A 23,800-nucleotide genomic window follows, 5' to 3' on the forward strand; every position below is an offset into this window, starting at 1 on the left:
ATCGTTCTCAGATCTGTTTGAGCAGAAGGGTATATGATTATTTTTCATTTGATAATATTTCATATTAAAAATGTAATCATGACGTGAATGAAACTAACCATTAATACGCACCAGATTCTTTCAACAAAGTCCCTGAAATTTTACAATAATAAAAAAAAAACTTTTTCTAATAAGTATTTTACGTATTTGACCAAGCAATTACAAGAGGCGAGGTGTACGACGGCCAACGCCCTCTGATTCTGTCGTTACGCCCATTCTATTTAAACTTATATTTATTTACCAAAATATTAAGTGTGTATCATGAAATATATTCACTGGCAACCCCGAACCGCAGACGAAAACAGCGTCAAGCCGAGGACCTGCTCAAACCGAACGTCTGCATACCGATCGTTGGTTTTTTATATGCGCATGTCGGTGCACGGCCTATCCGCCGCTGTGTGCGTGCCGCTATCTTGTGTGGGTGTCAGTTCGTTCTCGCGCGCGTCGCAGCATTGTTGTTTGCAGTAGACTCGTGGAAGTTGACCGGTTGGTATATACGTATCACGCTCGACCAAAACTACCGGCGATAAACAAAATAATGAGTGTACATTACGTGCATCGCGAGTGCAAGCTACAACAGTGTGTGATAACAAGAATGTAACGTGCGTGTAGTGTTAAACGGTGTGGAGTTTTGAACGTGTTTTTTGGGTGTTCGCGTCAACGCCATGACCATCGTGTTTAGGTATGTGCCAGATTAATTATGGCCCATTCGTGGGGTCGGTGGCCCAACCGATTATTGGTCACTCGAATAATTCTTTTGTAATTAGTGTCGAGCACTGTGGTCGGATTTCCTCATGTAAAGTTTGTATCCAATTGACGCCTTGACTTGTTGTTATCGGGCTTGTAGAAGTGTGTCGTGTAATTTATAATGTAATTAAATACTTTATCGCCTCCGGTGAGGCGTTCCAAACGCGTGAAGCGTGAACTTTGCATTTATATTTGCTTTGCCTGTTCTCAGCTAGACACTTGATACCCACCATAGCGGTCTCGTTCTAGGAATGAGTTAGATAAAAGTACATTTTGTAACGACAAACTGGACCACACCTCAAACACAACATAACCTCTTCATAAAGGCTACTATGATTTATCTATGATGAATGGCAGTTAAAACTTTGCATGTACTTACCTTATTTTAAACCCTGTATAAAAATGAATAAGGGAAACGAAAACCTTTGACTTGAAGAATTCTTTTGTTTGATTATTATTATATAAAAGGTACCTCGGATTTTATGGCTACAATTAAAATAGTATTATTGTTCAAAGGATATGCATAAGTAAAATTACTCTACCAGTTTTTTATTCTCGGAAATATATTTATAAATATAATATTCGGTTATAAATCAGAAATTCGCATAAGTAAGTTATTCCATGTTTATTAACTTTATTGACTTATAAAAATCTTAAAAAAAATATAATATAATTTAGTTGTAAATCCGCAGCGTGGATTTTTCGTATTAAAAGGTATTATACTTACCTACGTAAACTTTAGAAAAATGTTTTGGTAAATTTGTATTAGTACTTACCCCGTTCGATTTTAGTGGTATTGATATATAGTTGACATTACATTAAAAAACAATGTGCCATTTGCCGACGGCAAATTAGAAAGATGTATCTTTCAAGATTGAAAACCATAATACCTATGTACGTATGTTAACACTGATAATCTAAAGTGACAAGTACCTACGAATGATAAGTAAAATTAATGTTTTTGATTTTTGACATGTATTTAGTAGATTTTTTTCTGCGAATCTTAAATATAAATTTTTAAATGTGAAATATTGTTTACATTCACAATATGCTAGAAAATATAGTTTAAATCTAATGTATAAGTTAAAGTAAAAATTTAATACTTACGTGCTATGACTAGACGTACGTATTTCTGCACATTTTTAAAGTAATTATTCTTTGATATACTAAACTATTGCATATAGCTAATTATGGAACTGAATAATTCTTTTAGCCGTTAGGTACTTTGTGTACTACCCCTTCCGACATCTTAAATATATTGTCACCACAGACAATAATGTTGTATTGTTATACATATTGTAAAACGTTTACACAACAATAAAATGTTACAACATTGTTGTAAAATTAGAAAACATATAATTCTAAGTAGCCATAAAAAATTGCATTGCTAAATAATTTTTGTACCAATAAATTCATTATACGCATAATAATAGTGTCTATAGCGCGGCATATGTTGTAGTTAATTAAAATAATTATTCCCATAATTATGTATATGATACGTATTAGGGCAACCCCGGCAAAAACTTTGAATGTCGTTTGAAAACTTCAACCGTTTCTACTTAAATGGCAACACTGACAGTTTCTGCTAAATTCCTAATGAATGCCAGAACGTCAATTTGAATTACATACAAATGACATCTAGAGTTAACTGTCGATAATTTTAATACCATTTATATTTTTTGTTAGCGTCGATTAAATAAAATAACAAATGTGTTATTTTGCACCTGCTTTGTAAAAACTGGAGATGTCCTTAACTTACAACTTTATTATTAATAATAATATCATGTAAGTTACAGATAAATAATCTAGATTAAAACATGGGGGCTTTCTATTTTATTATAGCCGTTTTATTGTTACACACAGGCTATCATAAAAATCTTATTTGAAATATATCACAATTTATAATGCGCGGAGAACTTAAATAATATAAAAAGGAAAATAACATATTAAGAAATTTGTTACATCGTTTATTTAATCTGATTTCTTTAAAACTGTCAACTGCAATAATTTTAAGGGAACGTATAAAGTCCATTGTTGAGTCGCGACAAAAACCCAAGATTAACATAAAAATTTTCAAAATGGCGAGAAATCCTTGCCCACACATTTCTGGAACCGGACTCCTAAAAGTGCATTATTTATAACGCCTCCATTCTTTTGTGAGGAAAAAATGTATTATAAAGAATTCTTATTCTTTTTATGGTTCTTGTTAGGATCGATTCATTTGGAATTTTTGGATATTTAAATTTTTAGTATTTGGTTTTTATTTACATATTACACTTAAGAAATTTTCTTAGTTACGCATGCATATATTTCGTATTTTTGTGACAAAATTTGTAATACTGCATGATGATTGAATGCAGTTTCTATTGAAATTACTTTTACATTTTTTACAGCTTGGTTTTGAAGTATATTTTTGGCATTATGTTATAAATATATATATACTTGTATAATACAATACAATAATTATAATATGAACTTGATTTACTAAGTTGTATCTTTCGGCAGCGTGAGTGTCCAAGATCAGCGGTATCATTTAATATCAGATGAAGTCCATTTGATCTGTTCTATAAAAAGTGTCATACATTTACTTGTGCCATAATATTTAACCTTATATATAATAATAATTTAATACTAACAGAATAAAAATTACTAAAATGAACAAAGCATAATGTTCACATTGCTAATTAATTTGTCTTCGCAATATAACAAGTCATTTAATCCCATATACATTACACGAAAAAAATCAGTTATGATACATATACAATCCTGGAGTCTAACTTTCTTCCCTTGAAAGCTGTCTGCCCACTATCCGATTTACTCCACGTACCCTACCGATTAAATCCGTGTTTTTTTTTACATAAGTAATTAGATAAATATTTTTAATATAAATTAAGATATTTATCTAAAACAACAATTCGGGGAATTCTCTATCAACAAATTAAATTTATGTAACGCTGATATCAACCTGACAATGATAAGATACCATCGTTGTTCAACAAACGTGTATTTTTCACGATTTAACCTAGTATGATGACTAAGTCCCAACAATACTAGTATTTTTTTAGTTTCTATTAAATAGAAAAAGAGGATTTAATTAGTGAAACTAAGATAATATGTAGAAATCTCATCTGAAAGTACTATTTCTATACGTTTTCTAAATCCTGTATTATATTGATAACCTATATTTTATGTGCAAAAGTCTAACATCGTGTAAACCTCTTAAATGAAATATTGTATACAAATTGTTAAGCACTCTTAAATATTGAAATAATAATTTGACCAGGTTAATTTTTTCGCTACGGCCTAAAAGCTCGCCAGTCCATTTTTTATGTAAATGGTCACGTGGCTTTAAAATGATGTCTATGCTATGTTTTATATTGAATTGCGTCACACCTGCCGCAAACTTCTTTTGTCTACGGCCCCTGAACATGGATGAAATTTTAAGACAAAGAAGTCGCGGGTTGCAGCTAGTTTAAAACGCGTGCGGCCACGCTGAGAACCCTCGCGAGAGTTGGGAATTTTAATGTGTTCGTGTTGTTCTCTGCGCACACGCAGCATACGGAATTACTGTGACGTGCCAGGTTAACTCATAACTACTATTTGTATTAGATTTTTGTCGTCAATTTCTACATGGTTTGAAGAATATGAAACCATGTAGAATACAATAATAAGGGACTAACCCTCAGTTATAAAATAACAGTCTTATTGAATTGTTTGCAATACACTTATTTACTCTTCTATCTCTTTCTGAATTAATATCATCATAAAAGAGGCAGAACAGTGTTATAGTAAAATCGATGTACTTAATTTGATAGATTTAGATTTTAGAACTTATTCATACAGTTTTAATGTCAATGGAGTTTTAGTCTAAACTGCTATCAACTTCGGTAATGAAAATTATAAATAATTGGCGATTTAAAAAATCTATCCCTTTTAATCACAGGTTTTTATAAATGACAATGTTAATTTATTCTAATATTTAATTTAAACATAAATTTCCTTCTTAAATTAAGGTAAATCACGCCTTGCTTATGGCCAGCACTTTAACGGAAACGACAGACCCAGGTAAATTGGGGTAAACAAAATAAAATAACACACTTATAAAATAATCTAAAAACCCTTCAAATATTGTATTCATAATTATATATAAGCGATTGGCAAAACAAACACGTGGCCACGACCATAATAATATATTTCTTACATGATCTTAGGACAATTTCGGAATTCTAAATGGTTATGGATTTTAGTATTTATGAGTTCAATGCGTGGAGTGTATTCAAATGATATCATTTTATACATCGAAGGTAAATAATTATATTACACTGTTTTATCCGGCATCTCTGTGAGAAGTAAAAGATTTTTCAATAATACCAGTCTAATGCTTTGAAAGTGATACATAAGATAGAAAATAGAGTTTGGGAATGAAAAACAAAGTTAGTTTGCATGTTGTATTAAAAATTAGTTGCTACAATTAACAAAACTGATTGGTCAGACATATATAGTAAAATTTGGTTTTTTAATTTAAGTTTTATTTAAAAAATATATTATGTACCTATATATAAACTTTTTATATAGGTATCCTATTTCTCGTGAAACCGGTCAATAATTAAACTTTTAATTTATATTTATTGGAATTTAATTTCGTGTTACAAGATATTATTAATCTATATAATACAAAGTCAGCTTTTGGATTAGATAATGTTAATCAGGGATTATCGAGATTATAAATCAATTAAATACATGTTATATTATCTATCGTGACATTTTTTAACTCTTTACTCAAAATACAAAATATTATTTGTATTGTCTTTTTTTCCCCGAATATATAGAAGGACTAGCGGATCCGACAGACGTTGTCCTGTCTACACGTCTTTAATTTCAAAATTTCAATTTTTAATAAGCCATTTTGATGAAAATTATTATTCAAATGTTATGACAATATCTAACGATCCAGCACATGGTCACACACGATATAACACAATGATAACAAAACTTTTTTTAAATTTCGGGACAGACTAAAATTAAAATTCGAATATTATTTAAAATTTGACACTGCGATGGTAGCGCCGTCTGTCGGATCCAATGTAAAACATTCCAAAATCAACAACAACTAATAAATTGAAAATTAATTAAAAAAACATTGTCCAGCGGACAAAATTGTGAATCTAAACCATTCCCAGATCCCCTTGAACACACACAAAAAATTTCGTCTAAATCGGTCCAGTCATTTAGGAGGAGTTCAGTCAAATACACACGCACACAAGAAATATATATATTAAGATAAGAAAATAATTTACCAAATTAAATATGTATTTCACTTAAGAAATATTAAATTAATATACTGAAGAAATTAAGTTTAAAATACAACAATTAGAAGAGACGCAGTCATATTAAATATAGATTTCAAAATATCACTAAGTTCGGTTAAAATTAACGTAGTTAGTTTCTACTCAATTCGATCCTGCGGCTAAAAATCTTACGAAAAAGAATCGTACTGTCACATGTCAAAACTCAATACTTATTAAGCAGGTTAAATTGTTAAATACATATCGGATTTGACAGACAAGGGCGCTTAAATTTGTCTTATGATTTTCACTCTTGCACACATGCCGTGTTTTTTCCCGCCGACGGGTAGTGTCCTTAGTTTCTCAGTTGCTTATTATCTGTTATACATAGGTCTGAATGTCTGATATAGTTATTAGAGATAACTCTTATTATTAGAGTCCATCTGTGTGTTCAAGGCGTTTGCTGTATGGTTGATACAAAAAGAGATACTTTTCTTTGATAAAGGAGAAAGAACTGACAAACATGACATCATTAGAAAAATAACGTCATGCAAATAAAAGAGTACCTGTAGAACCTGTCTTTTTAAACGGATTTATAAAAATATATATAGCTTCAATAGACTAAAAATATCTGTATAGTTAAATAAATTTAACGATAGATACGAATACAGCTTTCCAGTAAATATGATACAAAAATGTGCTATTAATATAATGTATTTATTCATACAACACTACGTTAAAAATAGCTGTCGGTTTTGAGTTATTCCTAGAATATCAAAATGTATAAAAACGCGGCATTATTAATTTAAAACCCTATGCTATTGGATAACAGTTTAATTTAGATTGTCGTTTTAAACAGATGGCGTTTTGCGAATGCGACCTTTGTTTTTTGACATGAAAGTGAATAATTTAATTTGTTATACTAATATTGATATAAACAGCCTCCATGGCTCCGGTTGGTCAACACCTGGTTTATTTATTGATACTCAACCAGAGGTAGGTCCAGTTACGTTTTTACTGGAAGAGAAAAAGTATTTTTGCCTATAATAATAATGGTAATAATAATAATCTTTATTTCTTCTCTCACATATACATAGGTTATAATTATTAAAACTAAGATGATAGCAATTGAAAGTGTATGTGAGAGACTGGTCTCTGTAACTGAGTTCCTAAGTGACAGATAGCAGATATAAAGAAATGTAGTGTATTTTCTCCTTCACCCGTCTTTTACCAACTTCCTTATAAATAAGCGTCCTATGTGCTTTGAATGTGTTTACACGTTATAAACTGTTATTTAACTAATTAAGGTTTATAGTATATTTCTGATATTGTATATACAATTAACGAAACAAAATAATACAACCACATTATATTAGCGAAATTTCATATTTCAATTATAATACTCCTACCTTCCTAATCAAGATATTGGCTATCAGAAAAACAGACACAGAAATGTGTCCATTACTTTTTGACTTGAAGCAGTAAACCGGTTATTGATACGCGGTTAAAAACTTGACCGAAACACGAAGTTAATTACATTTGACCATTGATTTCGTTTTTGTTCACTTAACGATTTAGTTTAAAATTTATTTATAAAAGACTTCAAAATGGAAACTTTAATTAGAATATTATTTAATTGTAGTATAAAAATTGGAAAACATAGGGTTCGTATCCTAAACATTTGTTTCGCTTAAGCCTTGATATAGCTATTTGCCACTATAATAATTATTTATACCTAATTGGGTTACGGGACTTCAAACAACAGAACTATAGATAACCGGTAATTGTTAAATAAATCGTCTTTGTCTTTTAGGCAAAAAAGTGAACAATATTTTCAAAAATTCTAAGAATAATATTAATAAACAAAAGACTTTGAGATCCGTTAGAAGCAGGTAGATGTCGAGCGAATTTTATTTGGCACCAACACTTAAGAGTTTTTACTGAAACAAATGATGAATGACGAGTTAAATATCTAACATAGTTTTTTCTTATGCTAGTTTGTGTTTCGCAGCTTTTAATTTTTTTTCTAACACCCGGTTTCCTTAAGTTTTACTTTATGAATTACTAGCTGACCTGGCGAACTTTGTTCCGCCTTAATGGCAATAAATAAGCAGTTTGGGTTTTTTTATTGGAAAAAATACAAAAAAATTAAATACCTACATTAATCATTCATTATTATTTCTGTATTTTAGTACATAGGTTGCTCTTCCCTTAAGTACCTTGTGATACACATTTTTTCATTTTTTGTTTTATTATCAGGCGCAAAAACAAACAACGCTGATGGTCTTCCGACCCGTGAACATGCCACGTATAATTGACCATGGGAAAAACATGAATGTTCTAGATTTAAACCACAAACTTTTAAGGATTGGCCTTGTGATTTGTTGATGGTCATGGCAAATGCAAGACGTATCGGATTTTAAATTCAAACGGCATATCGGTTGGGATCATCGGGATCCTCGGAATAAGAACTTCCTCACCTTTGAATTTTCCTATCATTATCGTAGCGTAAATTACATTGTTCTTCAATTTTCTAACCACCAAACGCATACCATTATGTAGTTCAGGTCATCTACATCTTTATTCTTTTTCTTCTTTTTTATCAGTAAGCAATGTAACTCTCATGTTTGTTGTCAGCTGCAGTTTCGTCACATAGCGCCATAGATTTGACGATTTGAGGCAAGCGTTTATTTCGTCGACAGCCGTAGATCTTGGAATTACTGGCAGTATTTGGCGGAAATCGCCAGACAGTAAAATCATTGCTCCTCCAAAACATCTCGATTCATTGCGTAAATCTTTTAATGTTCGGTTAAGTGCTTCCAATGCACGTTTATGCGCCATTGTGCATTCGTCCCAGATGATGATTTTCGATGCCGCTAAAACTTTGGCCATTGCTGAGTGTTTTGCAATATTACACGTTGGTTCTCCAATAGTTTGAAGATTTAACGGTAATTTTAATTCTGAATGAGCCGTACGGCATCCTTCTAACAATGTGGCTGCTATTTCAGAAGAAGCAACTGCAACCGCTATGTTGGATCTCGCCCGAACAGTTGCTAAAACTAATGACATGAGGAATGTCTTGCCAGTTCCACCAAGGGCATCTAGGAAATATAAACCACCATTTTCATCATCGTTTGCCTTCATTAAAGTATCATAAACTTCCTTTTGTTGGTATTTCAACAGGGGTACATTCGTTTGAACTACTAAATTTAATTCCTGGTGATCATATTCACGTTCCCGTTCCAATACTCGATTAAATGCGTCATTCGACAACAACAACAAATAGAAACATTCATCATTCTTTGGATGAACTGTATACATACGACAATACCGAGTTTTATAGTTCTCTTCACTGTTTATACGAATGGGCAATAGCACTATCATTATAATTAAATTGTAAATTGTAAAAATAATTAAACGTATTTATTTAATAGAAATATTTTGAATATTGATTTCTTACAAATATCAAATTGTCATATATACGTCATTACATAGCTGTCATTATACGTCAATTACATAGCTATCATTTGCGTTTTATTATTCCAAGTCTGATTCTTATTTGTTATACCACTTTTTATAGTGACTGACGTTTCATGTCAAGTCCCACGGGAACGCTGTCGAACGGGATAAAAAGTATCCTATGTCCGTCTCCTGGCTCTAAGCTACCTCCATACCAATTTTCACTCAAATCTGTTCTTTCGTTCTTGAGTTATAAGTGGTGTAACTAACACGACTTTCTTTTATATATATAGATTGGATCATATGCATAGATATGGCATTGGTCTGCGAAATTCTATAAATAAACGTCAAATAAAATATTTCACTTTCCCACTTACAATTATTAAATGCTCTAAAGTTTTATGAAAACCGAGTAGTGGAAAAATAATACCATTTTATTCAGATGTCAAAATTGACTGTTTCAAGTTCGTAAGCAAGTAATTTGTCTATGCTTATCATAACGAATAGATTTTTTTTATTATCGAAACGTCGAACAAAGTGCAGTTTTTTAATTAATTTGTTTATTGATACATTAAAATGTCGTTATACCTATAACATAATTAATTAGATTTATTAAAAGTTAATTTTGTGTGTCAATTATAAATCAATTTTAGTTGTTTTTTACTAATTTTGTTCATTAGTCATTGGTTAGCTTTAGAAGAACACAAAGAATTTCTTTCCTATTTTGACGCCAAAGTATATTTTTCAGTATATAATTGGGCCAAGAGTTTTTTTTATATGTATTACTAATATTTTTTTTACTATGTCAGTGTCTGGATTAATAATTGTGTAAAATATCACAGTAAGTACTTTTTTAAATAACTCGCATTCGTGTATTTAGGCAAGATTTTCGTATGTTTAAGCGACACCTTCAATAATAAGCACCCCAGCAGTGTTGGCCTAGTGGCTTCAGCGTGCGACTCTCATACCTAAGGTCGCAAGTTCGATCCCGGCTGCGTTGGCCGATCCAATGGAGTTTCTTTCCATGTGCGCATTTAACATTGCTCGAACGGTGAAGGAAAACATCGTGAGGAAACCGACATGTAGTAGACCCAAAAAATCGACGTGTGTCAGGCACTGGAGGCTGATCACCTACTTGCCTATTAGATTTAAAATGATCATAAAACAGATTTAGAAATCTGAGGCCAAGACCTAAAGCGGTTGTAGCGCCACCGATTTATTTTATTTATTCTTCAATAATAATCGTTATCAATATTTAAAATATTTTCCTTATTTAATCATTTTATTTATACAAAGTTTTAACTACACTACACTTATTTCTACGATCAGACTATTTCTATACATATCAGGTTATGATTCATAATTCTCTCTGATAGAGACGTACATCAAAATGATACATTACCCGCAGCGAAATCTATGCCATAACCAAAAATGGAAGCTGTTTTTCTCAAACTAATTATACTTTCATTGATTCTTCTGCTTGTCTGTCTTCATTATCCGGTACAAGTGTAAAACATTAATACATAAATAATACATTAGTTACTTGTATTGCTCGGGAATGACCGCTGTATTGCAAAGCAATAAGGTTCAAATGTAAATCATTTGTAATTCGTTTCTTTATCATTTAGCTCCGAAATAAGAGTAATAGAATATTTCTGTATGAGATGATGTCCTTCTATCCTTTAGAATAAAATACTAAATTAGAAGGGAATACATAGTTTTGCATAGATAATCAATCTAGTCGCTTCGACTTGATTCTCTATAACCCATAAAGAATTTAAGTATAGGCTGGAGTTGGCTGCCTCTAATAAAAGGCTGGTTTTTACGACGTCATTGTGAAACCTAATTTTAATGTAGTTCTTTATCCGCTGATGACGCGAAATTAAAGTAACGTGTACCGCAAATATTGAAATTGATTCGCTATTAAATTATTATTACATGTGTCATGAGAATAGAAAGTTATTTTTTGGTTATAATATTACTGAACGCGGTTCCTTACTTGTGTTCGGGGTTATTACTTAAGACAATGTAAAGCCCAAGATAAAAATTTGTACTAGGATAATGAGAAGTCAGCCCGCACAATGTGCAATGTGCTAAGACAAATGTGCCGTTAAGTTTTACGAGACGCAAGCGCAGCTTCCTGCCATTAGTTTTATGATCTTCAAAATTTCTGCAAAATCCACGCTTAGACTCATTATTTTAAATAACGTTATGTATTTTAAACTACTATAGCAATTTAAGCAAGCTTTTATTATTCAATACCTTGATAGGAGGAAATTACATGTTTTTTAACTTCAAAGATTTATTTATAAATTATATGCGACCAAGAAACAAAGTAAGACCTCAGATTAGATGTTAATTCTTGTCGCCTTAACTACTAGACTCGAAAGTAATACTTATAAGTTAATCCTATTTTACAATAAGCGTCTTTCTCGAGAACACTTGAGGCGCATTACAGAAAATTCAATTACGTCGCAAGCAATCGAGATAATTATGCAAAAAGCGACTCGATGTCTGTACGGAACATGTGGGTAGTTACAGATAATGTTAACTCGCCTTTTTATTCGATTCGCAGACGCATGATACGACAGAACTCGACTACTTGTTCGATTTTTCAAATCCTCTAAAGTTAATTCAAAAACTTTAACACTGTTTTTATGATGATATTCATATTTTTCTTTGTATTAAATATATTTTCGCGTTTTGGGATTCGATTTCAGTTTCTTGATATTACTCTACATTTCACTATTTATTTTAAAAGCAGTGCCTACCTACTTAAATATTGAAATTGTACACACAGCCTTATGTAAGTTCTAACTCATTTGCATTTAAACAGCCATGCGGAGCGGACGTCCTTACAAAGTAAGAAGACAAATTGGAATCTTTGTTACAGTTGTGGTAGCTATAAAATTAAATAGATACAGGTGGTTCGCTTTTGAAACTTAGTTTGTCGAAAATACTTGCTTAAACGTTTGCTCCAATAAGTATGACAGCCCTACATTAATAACAATTTATTTATCTTCTTCACTAATTCATTTAAAAGTAATAAAACTGTTTTAAAAGTTACGACAATGCAAATAAGCATTCTAACATACGTGTTTTGACATTTGAATACTTCAAAGTATGTCAAGTATCTTTAGTTAAGCTACAAATTCCTAATTTAATATTATATTACATTTTTTACGTATTCTGTTTAAAGAGGAAACTATTGTGATATTTATGTAAAAAACATTTAATGTACCCCACTTAATGTTAAATACGAGTTTCTTAGAGTCCATAAAATGTAACGAACCGTTGAATATTATGACAAACAAGTTATGATAGCCACTAATGTAGTTTAATAAAAAAGTTTTTTAATTAGGTTTCCCTTGTTTAATCGACGCGGAGGGTCAATATTTTACAAATGGCAGAATCCAAATACTTTGAAGAATACTCCCACAATTTTTGAAGTAACACAAGCAAAGCACATGCCAACATTTGTATTACTATACGAATCTTTAAGTTATAAGCCTCTTCGTTAATTAGTGTTAAATTAACTATTCTTATTCCAATTTCGAAACACAACAAATAAAATGAAATTGCTATAAAAACCTTTACAAAGCCTAAAATTTAGAAAATTTATCATTTAAATTTCTCAATAGCAACAAAATATGTATCAAATAAAATGCATGTATTACAAAAACTTTGCGAATCAAATATCGACGATACAGCAAATATAAATTCACTTTAAACAATAAATAGAAACCACAGCTCTTTATAAACGAGCATTGTTGCGATAGAAACTGTTATTTTATTTTACAAAATAACATTGTATTACACAGTTCAAGTATTTAATAAAAGAAGACAACCCTAGTGGCTGGTGGCGACAAAAACTTACTACTTGTTGCTTGCGGAATCTTCCATAAAATGTGCTGTTTAACGGAAATGTATACTTGTTAAATTCAATAAAGAAAAGCATTCAACGCATAGTTTCACATAGTGAATCGTAAAGACAGCCATAAAGTGATACCTGGGTTATTCGCGTATGATCGCTATACTCTCGCTCCAACGATAAACGCTATGACGGTTAAACAAGATTAGACAGACATTTTATTCAATACCAAATTTAATTAATTCACTAGGAAATTTATTTAAAACCACTATGAGTATATTAGATAAGGTAGGCAAGAAGTGCAAAAAAAAAAAGGAAAAAAAAAAAAAAAAAAAAAACAAAACAAAACATACTTAACAGAAACAAAAAGAAATAAAAATAAACTAAACTGATACAAGTTACATAAAACAAAACAAAAAGTAAACAGTGCACATGAATCAGGACAATCTAAGATGAAGAAGATCGGTCTCACGTCAGTAAGTAGTTAGTGGTATGACATGGACAGGTAATGTTTATAAAGCAGAAATTTAAAGGAAGATAGAGAAGGAGCTAAGCGAATAGTGACGGGAAGTGAATTCCATAGCCGAACTGCTGAAACCTTAAAGGAATCGCCAAGAAAAGAGGAGTTATGAGATGGGATTTCAAGGGTATAGTTTTCGGAAGAGCGTAAACTATAGTTATGTGAACCCAAAAATTTGAAATCATTTTTGAGATAAGAAGGAGTTTTAGGATTGAACAGGATGGAATATAGGAGATGGAGAATATGAGCATCACGTCGCTGTCGAATGGGTAACCAACCTAGCCGCTTACGGAACGCAGAGATATGATCATACTTTCTTAGACCGAAAATAAATCGGATACAGAAGTTTTGGAGACGATCCAGTTTGTTTAGCAATTCCTCGCTCATATCGGAGGAGCAAGAATCGGCGTAGTCCAGTAAAGGCAGGAGGAGAGATTGTGCCAGTGAGGTTTTAGTACTAAAGGGAAGGAAATTACTGAGACGTCGGAGGATACTAGAGGCACCATACAATTTGCGGCTAACTTCTTTGACATGCTGCTCCCAGGATAAGTTTTGATCAAATAAGACCCCCAAATTTTTAACTGCACGGCTTATATTTAAAGTTACGCCGTTGATATGTATAGGTGGTACAGTGGCCCAATCAATTCTCGTCGTGAAATAGGGGCTGCCAATGATTATGACTTTACTCTTGTTGGGATTGATTAGAAGACCAAAATTTTTGCTCCAGTCAACTATCTTTGCCAGCTCATAGTTTGTGGAATGTATGGCCTGCGGGAGATCATCGAGACTTGATTGAACGTAGATTTGGAGATCGTCAGCGTATAAATGAAAATTAGTAGAAAGACGGGACGTTAAAGAGTTAATATAAATAGCGAAAAGAAGAGGAGAAAGTACGCCACCTTGCGGTACGCCAGATTCAATGAAACTCCATTGAGATACGCAATCGCTTTTTGAATTCTCAACAACTACTTTAGCTAATATACATATTTATTAGGTATGTTTATTATGATATCTATTTACAGTTTGTAAAATTTCGTGTGAGTCGTAACTATTGCTTTTGCGTGGCATTATTTTATTCACGATCTATGACGATGGTCTTTTGTACCTAAATTTCTAGATTAAGAACCACTTTTGACACAGGGACCTGTAAAAAATGTTTTGTAAAACTATATTTGTTATACAAGAATACTGAAAGTATATATTTTATATTTTAAATACTATTCATTAAACGAGTTTTATACGTATCCTTATGTAAGTAAAACAATTGAACACAGTTTTGAGAATTGAGAATACGCCCGCAGTAAATTTCTAGCGTTATCCTATTACAAGAGATATTTATGAAACATTCGAATTGTTTCTGTATACGGTCAAAAGACCTTATATAATATTTATCTAGTCCCGAGATTTAAGTGTTGAGAGTTGTTAGAGTACTTTGGGAAGAAATTTTTAAAAGTTAGCTCATTGTTTATTGATAGAATACATCTTAGACACTTTATTCTTTTCAAGTATAACGTTGCCGTAAAATACATACAAACAAAAAAATATTTGCTTAGGCAATGAAGGTACTTTTTTATATCAGAAGTTGCTGGAGATTGTTTGGTGCTGAAAATGTATTTTGTAAAATGACAAAATCTACACATACGATACCCCACAGTACCGACAAACAGTTGGTAACCCCTGAACATAAAGGTTTATAGTTAATATACAGCGTGAACGATTCAATATTCACACCTAGTCCTCCATCTACATACATCATTATACAGGTATGACATTTTGCGTTGCTAATGTGGATGAATTGCTACGTACTAGCATATATTAGGGCTCTTAATAATTTCCTGGTCTTTCATAGTGACACAAATTCATAGGCGACTGGTAATAACTTGCTTAAAAGTTTTAAAAAGTTGCCTAGACTACAGAAAAACTACTTGTTGCGAACAACATTTGCATTTATAAATGTTCGAAATCTTAATTTGAACTACTTTTTCTAATGAATTTATACCATACCACAAATAACAAAATCATTTTATTCTTAATTTGAATTTTCTCGACGTGTAATTGGCTAGCTTTGTATTAATGAAGGGGCATTTTAAGTAATTTTCTGTCAGCTTTACCGGTCATCTTATCTTCCATAGGTTTTTGTTAAACGGTTTTAATATATATTATCTATTATTATCAAGAACCCAAAAATAACTTTATCAATTTCGTTATCGTGAACTGTTGCGAATCCGTTCTTTGTGTCATAATTTTTTTTTAATTAACATCCCTATTCTCATCTATTTACCTGAATTGGTATTATTTATTATAGTAATTATAACGATAATTCTGTGAAAATTTTGTGTGAGAAAAATTAAATAATTCGTCGGTCGTTAAACTCTGTTATTAGTTCATTGTTAGTTTGGCACCAAAGAATATTTGACATAATGCGGATTTTGAACTCATAAAACAGCTAAACTTTCGAAATTTATATTAATTCATGTGCATGTGTAAACGTGGCAATCTTCCTATATAATAATTACCGGATTTAAACACATTTAAACATACGTAAAAATAATTATAAAGAAAATTCCGCGTGATTTACAGTTTTCAATCATACAGACTAAAAAACAAGTTAGGTCAGTCGCATAATTTTAAATTCAACTTGGATAATTGTAAAAATGTGATAATGAAACACGTTTTAATCTGCAAAAATTGCTTAATTAAATACTCTGAACGTAATTATCCATTAACTGTTTACCCTAATTATTTATATATGTAATTAATTTACCTTACTGGGATTAGATTCAATTGATTTGTATGGACGAATAACAATTGAACGACCATCGCTGTCTTTTGTTTTGGATCTGTATCGTATGCAATTATCGTTTACGTTGAGAGTCTATTTTTTGTTAGACTGTCTTGTGCCTAGGCGGAATGCCTGGACTCTAGAGCCTGCCTGCAACCCTGCCTTCAAAATTTTTTTAGATAGCGGCACCACATGAACCGAAACTTGGTAAAGTCATTAACAAACAAACAAACGGAACTTTACATAACCAAGTGTTATCTAAACTATTATGAGATAAGTAATTTATTTAAAAAGATAAAAATCTCGGATCTCTGTAATATTTGTCATGCTTTTTAACGCCATAAAATTCTGATTATTGTCAGCTACACATATATATTTAGTTTTAATATATGTAGTTCGGTGCCACAGGACAGACTTATGCATCTGTTCCATAGACAAAAATTTTATTTCTAGAATTGAGTCTGACATGCCCGTTAAAACATCAGATCTATATATAATAATAGATGACTATTGATATAGATTCTGTTTTTACTCATTTCAAAGTATATACGTATGAATTTATTAGTAAATTATAATGCTTTTGTAATACAACTATGGGCGCATAGCATGTTGCATTGTGATGCGTGCGCATAATGCATAGTTTCAACACACCATAACAGTAAGGAGCGATGTTTTAATGTCTTCAGCAACATTAATAACGTAATGTTTAATGATTCGAACTATCGTGTACGCATTTAAAAGTCAAAATTATAACATAGGAATTTGTCTTCTCTTCGATAAGTGTAGTCATTCGTCCATACAGTGTTTACATAAATTATTCACTGTCAATATGTTATTTTATTTCTAAGGGTTTCTGAGCGCTTGGCTGCGAGCCAAGGGACTTGAACGATACTTGACAGCCCACTTGACCTAAAATATGCCACAATGCTGGACGAATCGCGTTAAATATACATTCTAGTTATTAATTATTTACCACCAATTTGATTTTGATCTCTGTAAGGTATACCTATAAGCTGTAATGTTCTTCCAACTTCTTCGTAGTCTTTCTAGATCGTGGCTTCTTTATCTTGAAAAGCCCTAACCGATACGTTGCTGCATTCAAGCAACTCAATCTTCTGCTTGCCTCAGGGCATAAGGGATGTTTTGATCCACAGTTTCTAGTATCCATGGTCCTGTAACCAAACTCCTCCGTTCTTATGCTGATTGCAACGTTTTTTTATGTTTGTTCTAGTGGTCAAACACGTATTAACTTGCCTCTCTTCTTTGCAGATTATCTCGTGAACGAAAAAGTTTTCACTGAAAAACCGAAGACTTATAGTGACAATAGTGCGTTAATTGGTCATGGATGACAGATAGTCGAGGGATAATGGGAGTTTGGGTGCCGGGATCTTGAAAATGCCGCATGCGCACTCGAGCTCGGCTGCGTCCTCGGGCGGTGACGATCTGGGCTCCACTGATGAGGTCAAGGTATTCAAAGACGAGGGGGACGGAGAGGACGAGAAGAGGAGCTCGGAGAATCTGCTGGAGGAGAAGTCCAGTCTTATCGATTGGACCGAGAGTGAGGTAAGCATTTCATTCACAAGAAAGTGCGTAAAAATAGTTGAGCAAGGATGTCTACAAAACAAACAAGACATTAAATTAAAATCGTATGAACCGTTCGAAATAGTAAAGTTATAAGGGTGATCTATTGGTTAAGGAAATCTGAAACATTCAGAATATCGACATTTCAGTCCATATTATTTATTTGAACAGATCAGATATATTGAAGTTACTTCTACCTCTAAAACCATAAGTAATACCGGTAGGTCACAGTATTAAGTAATTAAACAAACGCAAGCTATTCTTCTATATTTCCTGAAATAACTGTTAATTACGGCGTGATTGACACATTCCTTGAAAAATATACGATACCAGTAATATGTAGGTGGTCCATTTAAATGTTAAGGCACTAAACGTCGCTTTTAATTATGATTCAGCTTTCACAAACCTATACTTAAAATGCGTCACGCGGCGCTTAGCATTACCTCACAGAAGCAATAATATTTAAGCAAATATAAATGTTATTATCACATGACAAGTGTCAGAATTGCGTGCCTAGTTTTTATAAATTTTGTGGTTTGTACAAGCCAGCAGGTGTCAACTCGATACCAGGTAGGTTTGATTTACAAAGGGACAATGTATGCACATCCTGTATATTTGTTAATGCACTTGTGAAAATCCCAAACAACACTATAGAAATTTGTTGCATTCACTATGTATTGTTAATCGAAATCTACGCCTTCGAAGTCATTGCTTCCGTTGAAAAGGCTGCTCTCATCGTAGGAGATCTCTATTTTCTTATTTGGCGTAAAATTGTAATCATAACAAATTATTGTCCGCAATAACTTTGTTACTAAATAAAAATACTCTGTGCCGTCATTTACTATTTAGTGACTGGAATAATTAACTGCTACGACATATTTTCGATTACAGAGTTATGCCTGGATTTGTTAAAGACATTAATGACTTTAATTTAAACATTTTTTTTATAATTATAGGCTCGCAAGTTTCTCTAATAGTGTTCGTAGTTTTCACCTAGAATTGGGAAAGTAATCTTTCTACTTCTTGTTGCATTAATTACTTATTTTAACACAATCATCAAATTAGTCACGTGATCTAATTTCTATGCTCAGCTCTTCTGTAGCTCTAAGTAGAACATGGTTAAAACGCTAAAGACTGCAACGAATTTTTTAACACATACTTTAATATTCATGAGTCGCGGTTGTTGAACTTGCGTAAGATAAACATCGTGACTATTAAAAACTTAATGGGAATTGATAACTGGAATATGGGTTTAGACATGCTCGCTAATTAAAAATTAGAGTGATTTTAAGACTTTTACACACTTAAAATTGCTTTAAAAATCGCACAAAGTATATCTTCTAGGACTAAAATCATAGGCAATATTTGATGTTTTGGCGGAAGTATCGCGACGCCAATCTGTCCATGACATAAAAAAATGATCTTGTTACACGGTCACACAAATCATTGTAATCACAAATTGCCCGTAAACAAACAAACCAACCGCACATCGAAATGGCCAAAACAAAAAAGCGCAGGTACCTTTCCGAAAATTCAAAATTCGAATTCATTGTTCCCTTCTTAAAACTCTATCAAAGAAGGTTACCTGCATGCAGGTATTATATTTTACCTGTGTACAGCAAATGTGGGACAAAATCGTAGTTTTGTATCTCATTTATTTTAGTATGCTAAACAAGGATGGACGTAGAGGAATCCAGACGCATTACAGTCACGGATCGTATAAATATTGGATTATATTTAGGTGCAATTCTGCTTTGTATGTCATAATAGCGTCGATTATCGTACGTGATGCTATTACAATGCTCTTTGTTCGAGTTTCGATTTCTTTTCGATTACAATTCGGTAAATTGTCAGGGTTTTACGCCCGCTTGATTTTCGGAAATGTTTTTATTTGTTTGTTGTATTTAGGGCTTTGAAGTTCACAAGTAGGAGAGTTATTCAAAAGAATACCCATTACGATGATAAAATCATTTGCTCTGCGAAAACTATTAGAGAAACATGCAACCCAATAATTATAAATTTGTTTTCTTAAGGCAAGTTATTAAATGTATTGAATAAATCCAGTCACACCTCAGTAATTGAAAATATGTCTTCTCAGTTATTAATTCCAGCCACTAAAAAGTATAATTGCGGCATCGACCATTGTTGCATATCTGGACGATTGTCATATACTTCAATATTTTTTACAAGAAACGTATGGATAACCCATAAATCTAAGTGTTTTTAGCATCGTTATAAATGGCTTGATGCAAAATTTGTTGATAAAAACCTGACAAGCGCGAAGAAACTGGTTCCTGTTGAGTTTCTTTACATTGTATTATCAGTCTGGTATAGAATCGCAGCTAGTATGAAAAATCACAGCTCCCAGTCGCTGCTACAATCACGCCCCAAGATTATACTCGTATATTATTTAGGTTATCAATTTGGGTTGTATTTTTTTTTCATAATCTATTTGTTAGTTATTTTACAACCAATTTTCGTCATCTTTATCAACGGTTATGCAGCCTCTTGTGGACCTCAGCTTCTTCAAGTATATTTTGCCATAGCAATCTATTTAGTGCTTCTTGCGTTCAACTTCAAAACCTACTGTTTCGAGGTCCCACCAACGCAGCCTCGGTCGACCGGGTTGTCTCTTGGGGTTATATAACAAGTTAAATAAACAAGAGTTTAAAAAATACAAAATAACCTAGTCCAATTGCGCAGCAGTCGCGCTTATGAATTTCGACTTCCCCCGTGTTCTAAATTAAATGACTTGACTTACACGATTCCAACTGATGTATGCAAGCAAAATGGATGGAAGCAAAAGTCAATAATATTCCTTAAGAATTTATCATAAACTTTTTTAAATCATTGGTAAACTTTTGCGCTAAGAATCGGCTTTGTAGAAGTTTTCATATGAGTTTTCTCCTCATATTGAATGTATGCTATGAATTTGCTTATCCAAAGGTCACTGCGATATCCGCTAATTGCAATGTTTAGGTTATGATAAATTAATGTCATGATAACCTATATCGGAGTGCAAAAATTTTATCAGGTGTCAGAACATCACTTACTTAAGTAATATTATTTAAATACATATTTATCGTTAGAGGCGTGAAGATGATAAAAATATTTTACTGTTAATATTTTTTTGATTTTCATGTGTGCTTTTTTATTATTCTCTTTCAAGTTTTGCATATGTTTTAATTAATTTGCTTAATTAGGTTTGTCTGTTTCTTGCGCTCACTTTATCTATTTTTTTTTTCACATTGGTTGCATGAAAGAGATGGTACGAAGGGATAAGGCCACCAGTTGAGTTCCTTTTAATGTAATTGTTTTAAAAGTGTTTTTTTCTGTTTATTTGCAACGAAGTCTTAATAAATAAAATTTATCGAAGATTGGTTCGTTTTTGTTATGTAGTCAATATAATTTTACAAGATTTATATATATGATATGTGTATTTGTGTATGTTTAATAAATTAACGCACTACCTACTGGTCACAATTCAAAAAAACTGTTATTATACGACTTATATATAATATTTTGGTAAATTGTAAATTGTATTTTAAAATATAATTGTGATTAACTAGTTTGTAAATTTACAATTTATAACAGCATCGTTTACTTTTGTCTCGATGTAAGTGTGAAACATTTGCTAAAAACTGAAGTTAAAAATCCCCTCGAATGCATGCGCCAGCGCAGCGAGGCTAAATTTAGCGAACAACGATCTCTTGTGCTGCCATCCGCTTCCGTTCATCTCATTCGTTTCATTTAGGATCTTCTTACGTCCGCCATTTTTATTGTTAACTTCAATCTTTTTAGAGGCTTGACGGGTCAATAAAAATGTATAGTTTCATTTGTCTCTTTCTGTCAAGCAGTGATTACGCTAGGGTGAAAAGATAGTTTAGTACTTTCAATAGTAAATAATGACTAATTTACGTATTAAAAGTCAATTATTACAATTGGCTCATCCATCAAATTTTAATCTTACCTTAATTACACGTATACGTAAAAATGTGCCGTGAAATTTGGCTTCACGTCCATATAACGTACATTTGCGTACGTAGAAACATAATACATGTTAAATACGGACGATTTTTTTTTCCAAGATAGAGTAACGTAACCAGAAACAAAACAAGTTACACAAAGCTATCAAATTCTTAGACCTTCCGAAATCCATTTATCATCCTTCAAAAAGCAGTTATTTTAAATACAGCAATATCAGCAAATTTCCACAAAAAACTGTCTTCATTTGGCTTAGGGCTGTGAAAATAGTGTACCAGGAATGAATCGATCTAGAATAAACTGTGACAAACATAATAATAACACTTTATTTACGTCACAATAACACAAAACTGGAAAAAAATAAGATTACAATTGAAGGACCCATTCCTTCAAAAAAAGAGCGTACCAATTCTTAAAAGACCGGCAGCGCGTTAGCGAAACTTCTGGCAGTTCCAATGTGCATGGGCGGTATCTCTTAACATCAGAGGAGCCTTCTGTGACATAAAAAAAATTAAGGCAAAGGATGTAAATGGAAATTCTTATTATTAAAAGTTTCCAGACTAAAATAATAACTATTTGTATTGAAAATTATTATGGATTTTATCGCCTACTATATATCTACCATGTATACAGTATAGATACTTGTTGCTTATTAGCATGACAATAAAGTTCAGACCGTGAAGGTCCGTGAAAATGATCAGTTATTAATTTCTCAGACCATATTTGGCTGCGCGTGGGCACGACGTAGCTAATTGTTAGCTATAGCGCGGTGTAGGATGCCTGGTCTAGGCCTTGTTGATACTTAGCGAACTGGAAGAGCTATTTTCTAAACGCTTGAATATATTTCCAGATCAATTTAATTTTTGTCACATGTTATGTTGTAGTTTAAATTTGTTAAAGAACTGAGCTTTTTCACAGAAATTATACTCAAGATATACATTGTTCCACAGTATAAAACCGAGAGAAGACGAAAATTAATTTTATCTTTCAACAATATTCAACCAAACACAAACACATTTTCTTGACAACGCAATGTTCCAAATTGAACCTATAATGAGTTTACAAAAAAATATAAAAAATCGTGACAGCCCCATCCAGAGCATTTAATTCCGAGCCACCTTCACGAATGCATTTAGTACGCGAGTTAAGTGCATTAATGCACAGTCATTTGTTTATAGCTACGTTCAAATTTGAATGAATTTAATATGGAGCTACAGGTGACGTAATTGTTATATTTTTTTAATTAAAACGAACATGGATTTTCCCGTGCAATTTTGTTCTACAAGCAATGCTTGTTATGCGTTTCTGTTTCGAATTTAATTTATTGATCTATTTTTAAAAGGCAACGTAGATGATGCGTCAAAATAGAGACAGTACAGATACGACTTTCTTTTTTTTTTATTCATGTCCTGCACGGTTTGTGCATTGTGCTGTATGTTCTTAAATAATGATTATGTATTTACATGTCAAACTATTTACCATGGCAACTAGTCAGTAATCTGTAAGTCATATAATATTTTGTCTCGTTTATA

General features: G+C 32.2%; 1 protein-coding gene across 7 annotated transcripts in view; it reads left to right on the forward strand.

The window, feature by feature from the left end:
- The first annotated feature begins 383 nt into the window (after positions 1-383).
- LOC110998995 (protein pangolin, isoforms A/H/I/S) overlaps positions 384-23,800 on the forward strand; it is a 112,571-nt gene continuing 89,154 nt past the window's right edge. For 2 of the 7 annotated variants that reach the window (XR_006750584.1, XM_022267828.2), the window contains exons 1-2: positions 392-721; positions 17,973-18,266. Coding sequence is in view for 6 of the 7 variants with exons in the window: in XM_022267828.2 (XP_022123520.1) it covers positions 18,099-18,266 (168 nt within the window). In the remaining variant the exon portion in view is untranslated. Of the gene's footprint in view, positions 722-17,972; positions 18,267-23,800 lie in introns of all 7 variants that reach the window. The other 5 variants (XM_022267832.2, XM_022267831.2, XM_022267830.2 and 2 more) reach the window with 5 other exon arrangements.

The sequence above is a fragment of the Pieris rapae genome, chromosome 13 (genome assembly GCF_905147795.1).
Source record: "Pieris rapae chromosome 13, ilPieRapa1.1, whole genome shotgun sequence".
NCBI classification, from domain to species: domain Eukaryota; kingdom Metazoa; phylum Arthropoda; class Insecta; order Lepidoptera; family Pieridae; genus Pieris; species Pieris rapae.